General features: G+C 41.4%; 1 protein-coding gene across 2 annotated transcripts in view; it reads right to left on the bottom strand.

The window, feature by feature from the left end:
* AMOTL1 (angiomotin like 1) overlaps positions 1–16,477 on the bottom strand; it is a 93,501-nt gene that overhangs the window by 67,928 nt on the left and 9,096 nt on the right. For both annotated transcript variants that reach the window (XM_026675591.2, XM_087966172.1), the window contains exons 2-3: positions 5,824–5,982; positions 2,253–2,303 (exon numbers count right to left, since the gene is read on the bottom strand). In XM_026675591.2, the coding sequence (XP_026531376.2) occupies positions 2,253–2,303; positions 5,824–5,944 (172 nt within the window). In that variant the 5' untranslated portion in view covers positions 5,945–5,982. The remainder of the gene's footprint in view (positions 1–2,252; positions 2,304–5,823; positions 5,983–16,477) is intronic.

The following is a 16,477-nucleotide window of genomic DNA, read 5'->3' as shown; positions in this document are numbered from 1 at the left end:
AACATTTTTTTAATTTTTACTATATATGAAGAAAGAGCAACAGTTTTGATGTCTATATAAACAGTTTTTCTCTTTCCCATGCATCGATGCTATCACCAAACCCAGTAATGAAACATCTGCAGGAAGAGAAGATAGCTGAAATAACACCAAGAATGTGACAAATGAGACTTTTCTAAAATGGGAAATAATAAGAACGTATAATCTTTTAAATCAAAATGCATGGGATGTACAAAAAGTCTTCGACTTACAAACACATTTGAGCCCAAAATTTCCATTGCTAAACAAGACAGCTGTTCAGTGAGTTCTGCCCCATTTTACGACCTTTCCTTCGTTGTTAATTGAACCACTGCAGTTGTTAAATTAATATCACGGTTGTTAAGTGCATCTGGCTTCCCCATTGACTTGTCAGAAAGTTGCAAAAAGTGGTCATGCAATCCCCGGGACATTACAGTCATTACAAATATGAGCCAGTTGCTAAGCATTTTGGTCATGTAACCGTAAGGGATGCTGCATAGGTTATAAGCGTGAAAAATAGTCATGTCACTTTTTTTTCAGTGCCATTGCAACTGTGAAAGGTCACTAAAAGAAGGATTACAAATCAAGTACTACCTGTATTTTATAAAAGAGAAGAATGTCCTGGATAATATATGCCCCACCCCATCACATTCTGAGCATTACATACAATTGTTAATGGTCCTTTGACAGAGGTGGAAAAAGCAGTAGGAAAATTAGTACAGATAGTCCTTGCTGAAGTATTAGTACCGTTTTATAAAGCCTTAGTAAGGCCACACCTGGAATATTGCATCCAGTTTTGGTCACCGCATTACAAAAAAGATGTTGAGACTTTGGAAAAGGTGCAGAGAAGAGCAACTAAGAGGATTAAAGGCCTGGAGTCTAAAACATATGAAGAATGGTTGCAGGATTTGGGTATGGCTAATCTAGAGGAAAGAAGGGTTAGGGGGACATGATAGCAGTATTCCAGTATTTGAGAGGCTGCCACAAAGAAGGGGGTGGGTGGCTTTCAAATTATTCTCCAAAGCACCAGAGAGCAGGACAAGAAACAATGGTTGGAAACTGATCAAAGAGAGAAGCAACCTGGAATTAAGATAAACTTCCTCACAGTGAGGACAATTAACCAGTGGGACAGTTTGCCTCCAGAAATCATGGGTGCTCCATCACTGGATGTTTTTAAGAAAAGCCTAGACCAGTCACTTATCTGAAATAGTACAGGGTCTCCTACTTGAGCAGGGGGCTAGACTAGAAGACCCCCAAGGTCCCTTCCAGCTCATTCATTCTAAATATATATGGCAAGGATCAACGATGTTGGGAGTTTTCAATAACATTTGGATGAATTCAAGCTTCTCATTCCTTTGTAGCCAACAGAAGGCACCAATAAAGAAATGGAGGATTGTGGTCCTAGAAGAGATCATAACGGATCGTCTTGGAGATCTAATAAATTAGGACATATCTTAAAAACTACAGACCAGCTAAAATTTTTATTTAAACAAGACACACACCATGACAATTGTGGGATTCAGAGAGACTGGCTTTGAGAGTCTCAGGAAAAAACATAAGAATTAGTAGGAATTAATAATTTACAATGAAGGAAAGGAACTTCACGAAGACGTTTCGTTGCTTAGTTTATAGATATTAAAATGACTAAAATCACACTAGCTGCAGCAATTTGTACAAAAGAAAAGAGATTACGAGGCATGCCTGAAAAAGTATTTTAATTAATCATTCTATCTCAGGGGATAGAATGTTTTAGGATTGAACTCCAAAGCTCTGAATTAGCCACTTCATAGATAAATTGGATCAAGGTCAAATTGGATAGGAAATGACTTGAGTATCAAATAGGCTTTGGAGTAATTTCCTGACATATAAATCAAAAGAAAAAAGAATGCCCAGGTATTTCTAGCAGAGCATGTTATTTTTATGTCTAGCTTTTTTCTGAGATTCTGTCTTTGCTGCTTTTTTCCCCCTTCCTCTGGAACAAAATGGATTCTTGAGCTAAGATTTCAGGATAATGACCAACAACAACAACAAAATATGAACAGAGAACCAGAACGCTCGAACCCCTTTATAACATAAGTAATCCATTTTTAAACAATAAAATAAAATAAACCAAGGCATCAGAACATACCTGGAGATGTCATCTGTTTTCAATAATTTAACCATGCACAATCTAAATGCAACCAAAAACGTAGAGAATTCCAAAGATCAAAGGGACAATACACCATGCATTTACTTACCCAACTGATGGACCCCCAAAACTGTTGGAATAACTTGGGGAGCGTCAGTATCTGGGGAGATAAAAGCAGAATAATAGTGTTGCAGTTGAATCAGAATAGCATCTGTTTAGAACTCGCTCTTCTGCTTGCTTTGCTGGCATTGTCATGCTGTCCCCAAAATTCCATATCACCTAATTAATTATTACTGTAATAATTACATTAAATGGAAACAAAGTTCAGCCAGGGGGAAAAAAAACCATTGCTTTGGTGCAGGAAAAAACCCCCACACACATCCAGATCCTCACCCAACAAACTTTATGCCGGATGGAGCTATGAGGTTCACCCAAAGAGCAGGGTTGGCACTTCCTCACCTCCTTATTTTGGCAGGGTTTCCCCGCTCCCATCTTCTTTCTTCACCGAAGCCCCAAGCTGACCTCAGAAGAAGCATCCCTGGCTTTGGATTCCACAGCTGCATGGAACCTTTCGGTCCTGAACCCACCTGAATTGACACAGCAACTCTTGCCTATCAACAGCGTTCTCTCTTGCAATCCAACTGGCCTTGTATCAGTTGCTAGGCAACCAAAGATGGCATATTCGATGAACGAAAGCGGCATTAACATCTCAATCCTTTTTTTAAAAAAATCTTACATTTAGAAGCATTGTGGTCTATCTACCTGTCCTAAATGACCTGATTTGTACTGAATCCAATATCTATATACATTTAAGGCAGGATGTTCTGAACAGAGAGTCACACATGCTGCATGTGTATCTTCTCCCAGAGCAGCCCGGGTGAAACTGATGCTATCCCAAATGTATTGCTTTAATTCTCATCATTTTCATTCTGGCAAGCTGGCTGGAAGTCATGGGAGCTGCTGCGGTCCAACACAACTGGAGAGAAACCAGGTTGGAGACCTTTGCTATTGAGGTGAGTAAAGTAAAGAAGTTTTGAATCCAATAAAGGAGGGAATGTGAAATTTGTGTCTTCCAGCTGTTGCCAAGCTACACTTTGAAATCTTGACAAGTTTCCATTATGATACAGACTGCTGGGAAGGAAATCTCATTTAATTGTCTCCCTGCAGCTCAAGTGGTTTATTTTATTTTATTTTATATTTTATTTTATAATTTGTATGTGTCATCTTTTTTTTCTGGGCGATTAAGCCATTGTACATTATGGGAGAAGAACACAGAACATAAAATGATAGGGTTGGAAGGGAACTTGAAGATCTTCTAGTCCAACCCTCTGCTCAAACAAGAGACCCTATGCCATTCCAGACAAATGTCTGTCCAGTCCCTTGAAAACCTCCAGTGATGGAGCACCCAACAGTTCTGGAAATAAACCATTCCATGATTAATGTTTTCACAGCCAGGAAATTTTTTCCTTAGTTTTAGGTTGGATTTCCTTTGAATGATCTTCCACCTATTATTTTTTTATCTTGTCCTCAGGTGCTTTGGAGAATAAATTGACCCTTTCTTTTCTGTGACAGTTCCTCGAGAACTGAAAGACAGCTATCATATCATCCCCTAAGCCTTTTTCTTCCTTAGATTAGATATACCTAGTTCCTTCAATCCTTCATTGTATGGTTGAGAGAACAGGTTTCCTTCATTGTATCTTTTTAAGAGGTTTATGATAAAGACTGGGACTGAAAAATAGGCACACACCCACTGAGTTTTATAGTCTAGGGCAGGGGTGCCAAACTCAGGTTGTCATGGTGATGTCACATGACATATTGGGACTTTTTTCCCCTTCGCTAAACCGGGTATGGGCGTTGGCCAGCACGTGACGCATTCGCCCCGCAGCCCACGAGTTTGACAGCCCTGGTCTAGGGTGGTTTTGAACATTAATTATTACACCATTTTGGACTCTGAAGTTTTTAACACCAATATGTCCTCTGAAATAATGTTGATTTTATTCTTTCAATTCAAAAACTGAGCCACCTCTGAGTCACATCCTTTCCTTTCTTGTTGCCTCCCATCTTCAGAGCAAAAAGCTTTACTGGCAGACATCCTGGCTATTATGACTTAATATTGTTTGACATTTTGGCATTGCACAGGACCTCTATTGCAAACCTAGTTCCCCAATGGGGAAATAAAAGTAAAAGGATGGAATGCGAATGCTACGGGGATGACCTTGGAGAAACTATGCTGGAACAGTTACACAAACATAAAGTCCAGGAATAAAGAAAACATTAGAAAGAAACTCAGTCTAGCTCCCTGAGGTATAAGAAAGAGGGAAGGGAAAACACAGTCAGGTTTTCAAGATTCTTATTTTATACGCTTTATTTATTTATTTATTTATTTATACGATGCACTGCACACCAGAACAACTAGACACAAGAACAGTTTTTTCCCCAAACGCCATCACTCTGCTAAACAAATAATTCCCTCAACACTGTCCAACTATTTACTAAGTCTGCATTACTATTAATCTTCCCATCCTTACTTTCACCCATCTCCTCCCACTTATGACTGTATTACTGTAACTTTGTTGCTTTTATCCTTATGATTTTTATTGACTGTTTCCTAGTATAGCAACAGCACTTAGACTTATATACCGCTCTTACCTGTATCTCCAAAAGTTATCACGCTGGCAAAATCCAAAGATTGTTCAGTAAATCCTCTTTTATAATATTTCACATCTCTTCAATAATAACCCTACTTTTTTGAGGGGAACCTCTCCTCCTTAGCTGTGCAGTGCAGGCAAATCCTTTGTTTTCAGACCCAAATTATTCTCGTATCAAATAAATCTTTGTACACATAGTCCTTGACTTACAATCATTTGTTTGGTGACCAAATGGGCACTCAAAAAAGTGACTTACGACCGTTTCTCACACTTATGATACATGCAACATCCTACTGGTCACGTGATCAAAATTCAGCCACTTGGAAACTAGCATGTATTTATGACAGTTGCAGAGTCCCAGGGTCCTGTTGATCCCTTTTTGTGACTGCCTGACAAGCAAGCCAATGGGGAAGCCAGATAAATTTAGCCACCTTGTTGCTTAACAAGATTCACCTCACAGCTGTGGCAAGGAAGGTCGTAAAATGGGACAAAGTTCACTTAACTACTTAGCAACAGATATTTTGGGCTCAATTGTGGTCCTAAGACAAGGACCACTTGTACATGGAGTTCAATTGTTTACTCAATCATTTTATGAGCCACGGTGATGCAGTGGTTAGAGTGCAGTACTGCAGGCTACCTCTGCTGACTACCCACTGTCTGCAATTTGGCAGTTCAATTCTCACCAGGCTCAAAGTTGGCTCAGCCTTCCCTCCTTCCGAAGTCGGTAAAATGAGGACCCAAAATTGTTGGGGGCCATAGGCTGACTCTGTAAACTGCTTAGAGAGGGTTGTAAAGCACTGTAAAGTGGTTTATTGCTATCGATTAAGTGCTATTGCTATCGATTATGCAGTTACTTTGAAGAACCTTGTAGTTGGAATGCACCAAAATCAGGACTATGTTTTTTTAAAGTGGTTCTTTAGGAAAAGATGCAAAAATTCTTCTTCTCCTTCACTCCTTACCTGGAGCTGAGGGTAGGACTGGGGAAAAAACGGGGGTGGGAAGGAAATATCACATTCTTGAAACTACACATACCTTTTAGAGCGTTGACCACATGAAGAATTGCATCATGGGTCAGCCAGTTGAAATCAACTAAATTCCAGCTTTCATGCAAGTCCATTGTTCTTGGTAAGGTCAAGTCCTGGTTGGTGCACATGTAATACTTTACAGGAGGGCAGGAACAGTCAGCAAACCCTTGGAAAGAAAGCAGAGTAAGATAAAATTAATCCCAATGCTATCCATTTCAGAATGTGAGGAAACAGATAGTTGCTACAAAGGCTAGTCCTATTATATGAAGCAAGGAGTATATCACCCATTCAAACAATGAATTTATTTAACGACTGTGGCCCTTGCTTAATGAACACAGGGTTTGCTTAAATGTTGTAAAATGGGTCGGTCATGTGATGACTTGCTTAACAACCAACACAGTTTACAAGCATAATTCTGGGCTCAATTACTGCTATAAATCAAGGACTACCTGTATTACAGTGGTTCAAGTTTATACTCCTTCCATCAATGCAGAAGAAGCAGCGGTGGGATAGTTCTCTAATGACTTTCAACACCCTGTCAACATAATACCAAAGAAAAGATGTTCTAGTAATTACAAAAGACTAGAATACTAAAGTTGGAAGTAAAATAGCATCTGGGAAATTAGGAAAAAATTGTTTTCAGTGTACAAACCGAAGCAGCAGCCAGATTAATAGTGTTATGCCAAATATACTCATAACAAACACCGTGTTCCAAGAATGCATATTGAATATCACTACATGAACAACACTGAAACCAAATTGACTATATATCTTCAAGCAAAGGCGGGGAAGTTTTATTTAGTGAGCCAAAACAAGATCTGGTGCAGACACAGCTCCTATGATAATCATAAACACCTTGCAAAATTTCAACCTTAACTAAAGGAAACAGATGCAATCACCAAAACAACAATGTACAGCCTTGGCAATGTGCCATATTATTAAATACTGAGGAATGGATGTAATGGATTGGATTTGATCCATAAATTGCCTGAAGACTTCTGGAGCAAATGGTATGATATCATTAAAGATGAAGCAATCAAATACATCCTAAAAGGCAAAAAGCACAAATTGTCAATACTAACACGGTAAGCAATAGGCAAGAGAGCATGTTGCCACACAAAATGACATCTAAATTAGCAATGTGAAGAAATTGAGGATAGGAATTGAACTGGAAGGGCAACAGATTTATTTAAGAAAATCAAGGGAATGTTTTATGCAAAGAGGGGCAAAATCAAGGAGAAAAAACAACAACTAAGATCTGCAGACCAAGGGAGATATAAATAAGAGATGGCACATATACATGGAAGGTCTGTATAAAAATATCTAAATTAATTTTATGAATGTGTAACAGATCTCTGTTGTATCAATTATATGGATGCCGATTTGATCGCTGAACTAAATTCAGAGAGATTCAGTAAAATGAAATTAAATGGCCCTAGACAATATCACTAACAAAGCTGCAGGAATGGATGAAATATTATTTGGATTGTTATAAGCAGAGCAGGATTATGAAGTTAAAATGGTATTTGAATTTTTAAAGCAGGTATGGGAAACAAACAACATGGGGGCTAGACAGTTAAATGAAACTAAAATATGAATTTATATTCCAGTATTTAAAAAGTACAATGCTAAAAAAATTATTCTACCTAAATATTTGTACTCATCTCACATGCTAGTATGATAATCAGTGGTGAGATTCAATTTTTTTTACTACCAGTTCTGTGAGCGTGGCTTGGTGGGCGAGGTGTGGTGGGCATGGAAGAGGAATACTGCAAAATCCCATTCCCTCCCCACCCCACTACCCTGCTTTCCAGCTCCGTTCTCCTGTGCAGGGCAACCAAAGAAGACCCAGCTGACCTTGGGACTCGGGAGGCAGAGAATAGAAATGGGGGCAGGGCCAGTCAGAGGTGGCATTTCCCAGTTCTCCAAACTACTCAGAATGTCTGCTACCGGTTCTCCAGAACTGGTCAGAACCTGCTGAATACCACCTCTTCTGATAATGCTCAAGATTTTGCAATCCAGCTATACTAGATATAGAAACTGAATTCTGCATTGACTTCCTTTGTTAAGATAAAGGCAAGGGAGTTTTCCAAAAATAATATATTGCAGGATCCAATCTGGGTTGGTCACTGGGACCAGAGGTTTAGTCTTCTGAACTTCCGGACTTAAGCTGGAGCCCATCCTCAGGGAACTTCCCTACCAGAATGTGTGTTTTGGGCTATTCTAGTGTTTATGTGGTGCCTGCTTAGGTGTGGCTTTTTAATAGGTTGATTGGGGTATTATAGGTGGCTGGCTATTAAGTTGTTAGTTATTGTTTCCTTGTGCGGCGGAGTCTTCGGCTCCTAAGTCCAGGTTAGCTGGTGGTAAATCAATCGACAGGTAAATTCCTGTTGATTGACAAGGGGCCTGTTTCCCAGGCTTCAGTCATTCCCCCTGGCTATCTTTGTACCTGCTCGGCCAACAATCTTAGTAGCTGAAAAATTGAATGTGTGTCCTTTTTCAATTGAAAATGTGAGGCTACCAATGAGTTTGGATCTCCTCATCTGACTGCTCGCTGGTGTTCTTGCAATTCGATGGTTAGCTTCCTCCCTTTCTGTTCTATATAGTCACAGGGGCAAGCCAACCCACAGGGGATCTGTAGATTATATTCAGGGGTGGGCTTCAAAAGGTTCAGCAACAGGTTCTCTGCCCGGTTGCTGGGTGGGTGTGGCCGTGGTGGGCGTGGCCTGCCAGAACTTCCGGGAGGCCCGGTTTTTGCCTTCCTCAGACTCCAGAGGCTTTCCTCGAGCCTCTGGGAGGGCGAAAACTGCCTCCCCCAGGCTCTGGAGGCTCTCCAGAGGTCCATTTTCCCCCCTCCCCGAGCCACTGCGTGGGCCCTGCACTTACCTTGCATCTAAAACAGGCCGCTTGAAGACTCCTGAGAGAGGCGGGGTGGGAGGGGAGGGGCAGGGAGGAGTGGGAGGGAACCAGCCAGGGATGGGATTTGGCCGAATCAGCCATAATGTTAGCAACGGGTCCACCTGAACCCGGGCAGACCCGTAGCAGCCACCCCTGATTATATTAGAAGTATCTCCCACTTCCAAGCCATCTTTGCAATGCATGATTTGTCCTCTGATAGTAGTCTCTGGCCTACCACACGAGGACAAAAGAATACATATATATTTCGCTTTCTGCTTATATTAAGTTTATTGTGGTACACAATATCCACAAATAACTGTGGATAGCCTCCCTTAGTGCTGGGGAAAATTCTTGAGAACACCTTGGACTGCAACTCAACATTAAATGAAATAAAACCACATTTCCCATTGTAAGTACTAATATTGTTTGCTCATTTGATTGATTGACTGACTAGTTTTTGTCATCAAGGTATCTTAGCAACCGCATAGCATAGGTAGATTTTTCACTATAATGATATGTCTTGTTCTTTCAGATCTTCACCCATCGCCAGTGCAATTTCAGTCCATTCATCCTGCTTCTGGTCAATGAAGCAAATACCTAAACATCCTGGACACATAATGGTGCAGAAGAGTAGTTGAGGAAGACCTCAAAGCTTGGTGAGGGGAATCAAAGAATAATATATAAAAAAAGAAGAAGCCAACTGAGCAGCTAAATCAGGGCTACCAAACTCAATTTCATTGAGGACTGCATCAGGGTTGTGTTAGACCTTGGGGTGGGGTGGGGGAAGAGGGGAGCATGGCCAGGGGGCATGGCCAGCTTGATGTCACTTGTGTCAGGGGGCGCCTGTGGTAGCCCGAGCACTCTGCCAGTGAAAACGAGCTCTCGAGCTCCATTTTCAGCTGCGACAACCTCCTCAACCCTCTGCCAGCAAAAACGGAGCTCAGGAGGGCTGCACACGATCCCCCCCACCCCGAGTGCCATTATTGCTGGTAGAGGGTTGCAGGAGGCCATCACAGCTGAAAACAGAGCCTGGGAGGGCCATATGCGGCCCTCCCAAGCTCTATTTTCACTGACACGCGGGCCAGTCTTTCATTGTTTTCAGGCCAACCCCGGGGCCAGATCTAAGATTTGGCCCACGGGCCTTGAGTTTGACATCTCTGAGCTCAATGCTTAGAAAGCAAAGCAGCTAGATTTGTTTTCTAAGGAGCAGAATTATTCAAAGAAGCAATTTCTGACAAGAAACCTCAGTGAAATATGTCCATTGTGTTATGAAGATTCAGAAGCAAGCAACTACTCAACTACACAAACCACAGATACAGAGCCAGGGAAGTACTAGATCAAGATCAAGGGAAGTACTAATACCACTCTATAAAGCCTTAGTAAGACCACACCTAGAGTACTGCATCCAGTTTTGGTCACCACATTATAAAAAAAGATGTTGAGACTCTAGAAAAAGTACAGAGAAGAGCAAGCAGGATGATTAGGGGACTGGAGGCTAAAATATACAACGAACGGTTGCAGGAACTGGGCTTGGCTAGTCTAGTAAAGAGAAGGACCAGGGGAGAAATGATAGCGGTCTTCCAATATTTGAGGGGCTGCCACAAGGAGGAAGGGATCAAGCTATTTTCTAAAGCTCCTGTAGGCCAGACAAGGAATAATGGATGGAAACCGAACAAGGAGAGATTTAATCTGGAAATAAGGAGAAACTTTCTGACAGTGAGAACAATCAACCAATGGAACAGCTTGCCCTTGGAAGTTGTGGGAGCGCCATCACTTGAGACTTTTAAGAAGAGATTGGACTGCCATTTTTCAGACATGGTGTAGGGTCTTCCGCTTGGGCGAGGGGTTGGACTAGAGGACCTACAAGGTCCCTTCCAACTCTGATTATCTGTATTAGAGCCATACACAGCCTTGATGTGCAGCTTGACAATTACTGCTGCCATCACCAATAATGTTTACCAGACACCCTCCCTGCTAATCCTAGCATGTGATGGGGCTCTCAAAGCCTGCATAGACAAGTAAAAAGAGACTGACTTTCCTGACAAGTAAAAAGAGAAAGATGCTAAAAGGCACAAAGGTTTTATAGCACCATCTCCTGGTCCTTGTAGCACTGAGGTGTGTGACCATTAAAATCAAATTTTACTCTCTCCCTGTGTTGGAAACAGGCCAATCTCCTAAGACAGGGGTCCCCAAACCTGGCAACTTGAAGACTTGTGGACTTCAACTCCCAGAATTCTCTAGCGAGCATAGCTGGCTGGAGAATTCTGGGAGTTGAAGTCCACAAGTCTTCAAGTTGCCAAGTTTGAAGACCTCTGTCCTAATCCTAAGAGATAGTCAAGTTTTATTGGAAGGAAAAAAAATGTAAAAATTATTTTGCAATTTGCACCACAACGCATTTATTGATAAAGGAGAGAAGCATACAGAGTTTTCCAAAGAATCTAGATACAATACAGTAGAGATAGTCCTCGACTTACAACAAACAGTTCATTCACTGACCATTCAAAGTTATGACAGTTTTTTCATACTTACGACCGCTGCAGCATCCCCCAAGATCACATTATCAAAATTCAGATGCTTGGCAACTGATTCATATTTATGACGGTTGCAGTGTCCCGGGGTCATGTGATCCCCTTTTGCGACCTTCTGACAAGCAAAGTCAAAGGGGAAACCAGATTCACTTAACAACCGTGTTGCTAAGTGAACAACTGTAGTAATTCAATTGTGAACGACTGTAGTAATTCAACTGTGGCAAGAAAGGTCATATAATGGGGCAAAAACTCACTTAAGTGTCTCACTTAGCAACATAAATTTGGGGCTCAGTTGTGATCGTAAGTCAAGGACCACCTGTATAAACACTATGAAGTTCTGAGCTGGTAGATCTGCTATTTATCTAGACATGAGATGATAATGGGTAGAGGAGACAATTTGCAGAAGGACTGAGACAAAAGTCATCAGTGACAACAACTTAAACTTAAATAACACACCCTGTCAAAATAAAAGCTAATCTCATGCAATACTTCTAACTAAGCTTGTTATCTATTCCTTAGGATGAACTGATGCCTCAAACTAAAATCCTCCTTAATTGCTTTCGTGGACTTTTTTAAAAAAATCTATATTTTTTCTTTTCAATAATAATAACCACATTTGAAATTCTACTAGCACTTACACAGGGATTCCTCAAGTTGCATAATAGTAATAATAGTAATAATAGTAATAATAGTAATAATAGTAATAATAGTAATAATAGTAATAGGATTGGATTTATCCAGCTATGTGCATTGCAGACTTACCTGCTGGTAATAATTATTTTATTTGCAAAAATCTGCGGAGAGCATCATTCTTGCAGCAAGTAGCAGGACCTTGAAGAACAACAGATTTTACATATCTAGTATCTATCTTTCTCCGTCTTCATCAAGAAGGCCAACACATTGCTTGTTTTCCTGCTTCTTTGCCCCTTTCCCATCTTCTCCGAGTCTTTCAATATCTGGGGAAAATCCTTGCCATCATCCTCTATTACAAATGTCTTTATAAATGTTAGCTCTTGCACTTTAAATGTTCTTGGACAATGATTTCCTAACCATCCATCTGCATGTCCAGGAAAACAGTGGTCCAACAATCTCCTTTTGACTTGGTAACAACTCTTTGATGTCAATAGAAAGAAACTGCATTTGTGCAAGCAGAAATGGGGCTCAGCTAGGATTCAACTTGGGCTTTGCCACGACTGTTGATCAAAGGAGACAGAGCTCACCCAGACCGTTGCCTCCTTCCAATCTCTCAGTTTACAGAGTGGCACTTGAAAGCTTAAAAGTGGCACGCCTTACACTCTTAATTCCTGATCATATAAAGAGATTTCTTAAATAAGGCAGATAATTGTGTCAGCTTAGGTCAAGTGCTTGCTAAGAATGGAGCTTCTATGCAAGCCCAACCAGTAGAACATGAGTGAACAGTCAGGAAGGAGCAAGTACTTATTTTGGGTACCACACGAGATGTCCCAGCTGATCGGCTCTGTCTTCTTTTGTTGCCCTGCACAGGAGAACGGAGCTGGAAAGCAGGTTAATGGGATGGGGAGGGAATGGGTATTTTGCAGTAACCTTCCCCCAGGAATGAGGGAATGGAGATTTTGCAGTGTCCTTCCCCTGCCATGCCCACCAAGCCACGCCCACCAAGCCATGCCCACAGAACCTCATGGTCTCCTGGTTTCTAGCCTGATGTCTTAATCAAACTGGCTCATTCTCTCTCTCTCTCTCCCACCCTCCCTCCCTGTGGGCAAACATGATGCTATTGCCACAGAATACTAAATATTAACTCTCTTCTGCCATTTAATGGTGAATCAGAGTTCTCCTCCTCACAACACGTGTTATTCTTGGTTCTTTGTGCCTGCCTTTAAGTGACCAATAGAGGTAATCTCCCCACCCACCGACCCACCTCAAAAAAAGCCACCTAATCAAAGTCCAGCCTCTGAGCCCCACTGGGTGAAGGACTGCCAACATTCTCTAAGCCCAAATAATATGAAGCAATATTATACCAAATTATGCTTTTTTTTTCATTTCCTGTATTTGTGCAAATTGGGTGCATGAAGGGCAAGCCTCTCTAAGAAAAAGCTCTATTGTTTTTTTTAATTTTGCTTTGCTTTGCTTTGCTTTGCCAGTCATGGCATCAGAACAACCAACTTCAATTCCTCCAAGTGTTAAATTCCCTGGCTTATGTATTCGTCTACATTTATCTCCTTTTTCTCTTGATGAATATCCCTGACTGTACAATAACCGGTGCATTATAACAGCTGGTACTCTTTCAGCTTCCCAATCCAGATGAGGAAAATTTTTAAAAAAAGAAAGAAAGAAAAGAAAGAAAGAAACTCCTCACTCTGGTCCAATAAGCCTAGGAGGAAAAAGCTTCCAAGCAACAGAACATTGAAAGTTTATTCTTACCCAGGAAACCCATTATCGTAAATGATGGATCTTTCTCATTAAGTAATCTACTTCAGCCACTAATGATGTTAGATCCTGGGAAGGCAGATTATAGAAGATGCTTTCATCCCCTGAACACAAACTCCATCTAAATTAAGAGCCCAGAGATAATTAATCTCTGCAAAGAAGGTAATGTTCCCAAAATCTCTACACAGCACATGACAACAAAGGACCTCTTCATTGCAGATTCCATGACTCTTATATTTCAGCATTTCCAGGCAGTTAATGAGAAACTAGTTAAGTCACAACTGAAGAGAATTGAAGTCACAATTGTTGTATGCAGATTCTAGGTGTAATTAAGGTCTGATAGATTGTTCTAAGTCAGAAGTTTTGGTTTTTCCTCTTTTAATGTTTTAGTTTGTTTACATGTTCGCTGTCTGGTTTTTTATGCAGAATTTTAGTCTGCAACCATAGTTAAAATTTCTTACATTTTCCTAAAACCTGCAGTGAATTTTTGTTGAACTTTTAGCTTTGTCCCTGATGTCTTTTTCTTTTCTTTTTCTCACTTTATCTTAGTTTGTTTTTATCTTTAAAAAAAAACAACTTTAATAAAAATTTAGCGCACACAAAAAGAAAAGCAGCTGGATTTCTGCAAAACTCTATCAATTTCGGCTTACTGCTGAAATGGTCTGGAAACCAAAGTACGGCAATCTTTCTTCCTTTCCTTTTAAGCGACTTTCCTGTAATTTCTTGCTGCCTGCTGAGATTTGGTTTTAATACATTTTTGTTGGAGAGGGTGAGGGGAAACCGGTTTGTCAATTCCTGGCAGGCATCTCACACGCAGCAACAAAGCTAGAGGTATTTGTGGCCGCACTTGAAATACTCTGCTAGAGAAGAACTATGTGACTTCGTGCCCATAGGATTTAGAACAGGGGGAGACTGGCAGATGGCAAGTTGCTGACTGAGTAGAGAAATTTTGGGTTAGGGAACTTCTTTTAACTCAGAGCAGTGAGAAATGCTCTATGCTAGATAACAGAATAACAGATTTGGAAGGGACCTTGGAGGTCTTCTAGTCCAACCCCCAGCTCAAGCAGGAATAACAGAGTTGGAAGGGATCTTGGAGCTGGCTGAGGAATTCTGGGAGTTGGAGTCCACAAGTCTTAAAGTTGCCAAGGTTGGAGACTCCTGTGTTTAGTCCAATATAACCCCCTGCTCAGGCAGGAAACCATTGCAGGCAAATGGTTGTCCAATCTCTTCTTTAAAAACCTTCAGTCCTTCAGCACCCACAACTTCTGGAGGCAAGTCATTCCATGGATTAAATGTGAAGAAACTTCTCCTTAATTCTAGGTTGCTTCTCTCCTTGATTCGTTTCTATCCATTGCTTCTTGTTCTGCCTTTAGGTGCTTTAGAGCAGTGATCCCCAACCTATTTGACGCCGCGCCCGGTACCGGCATCAGCTGGCGCGCCCGGTACGCACAGCTGGCGCGCCATCTTTTTGATGAAAAAGTGCTTCCGGTGACCTCACCGGAAGCACGTTTTCATCAAAAAGATGGCGGCGCAGCTTCCGTGAGCTTTTCTGGGTAGAAATGGCTTTCTACCCGGAAAAGCTCACCGAGCGCGAGCCGCCATCTTTTTTCATGAAAACGTGCTTCTGGTGAGCTTTCTACCTGGAAAAGCTCACCAGAAGCACTTTTTCATCAAAAAAAGATGGCGGCGCCCAGCAAGCCAGCGGCCCGGTAGGAGTTGTTCCGCAGACCGGTACCAGTCCGCGGACCGGTGGTTGGGGACCCCTGCTTTAGAGAATAGGTTGACTCCCCTCCTCAAATATTGGAACACTGCTATCATGTCACCCCTTCACTAGACTAGCTAGGCCCAGTTCCTGCAACTGTTCATCATATGTTTTATCCTCCAGTCCCCTAATCGTCTTGGTTGCTCTTCTCTGCACTCTTTCTAGCATCTCAACATCATGGTTTTATATTGGGACAACCAAAACAAGATCTAGGTAGGATTGCTAGCTCTGAGCATCTTCATCAAAAACATTTTGATAAGTAAAACCTTCCTTACACTGTGGGAATTTCCAAAAAGAGTTTATTTAGAAACTATCATTCATTTTGCAGAAGCATGCAAAAAAATGTCCCATGCCATTAAAATATTATCATGCTGTAGGAGGGATTACATAAATTATTTGGCCTCTGTACTATCCCACACTCTTTCTTAGGCCTTGCTTTCAATAGTTTGAACCTCATTTTCATCCCTCTGTTTTCAACCCCTCAAACATTGCCCATCGTCAGGGGCAAAGGATGAGGAGCATACGTTAAGTTGCAGTTCAAAGATAGATTGCCCCAAGCCTATACATGAGAATCTAGTCAACTAAAGTTGAACACTAAATTGGCACCAGGTAAGGGCCAATGGAATTCAAGAGGGGTTGGACTTGGACTGTTTGTGGCAACGTAACGACTCTAAGCTGATAACATGCTTAACTCCGCCCCTCAGTTCTGCCAGCTGTTTTCCTACTCCCATGGATAGTAATAAACCTGAGGAGTTAAACCCTCACCCAAATGACCCCCAACCCATTTCCCAGTCTATCTTACAGTTCTGGGATTTCAAGGCCACCTCTCTTCTCAAGTGTGGATCAGAATGCAGAATACAGAATAACAGGATTGAAAGGGATCTTGGAGGTCTTCTGGTCCAATTCCATGCTCAGTTGTGATCCTGTTCAGCTTTTGCGTGAACAGCTATGGTTGGTTAGGTGCTTCCGGTTAATTTACTGCATGAGGGAGATAGTGTTCTGACCTAAGCTTCACAAAATCACGAAACAGACTCCTTGTCCTGACAAAACTCCTTTTTATTTGGCTG

This window comes from Notechis scutatus, chromosome 5 (assembly GCF_049901735.1).
Source record: "Notechis scutatus isolate UNSWTSFEM ecotype Mainland chromosome 5, rNotScu1.2, whole genome shotgun sequence".
Classification (NCBI taxonomy): domain Eukaryota; kingdom Metazoa; phylum Chordata; class Lepidosauria; order Squamata; family Elapidae; genus Notechis; species Notechis scutatus.
This window is presented reverse-complemented; position numbering and strand designations above follow the sequence as displayed.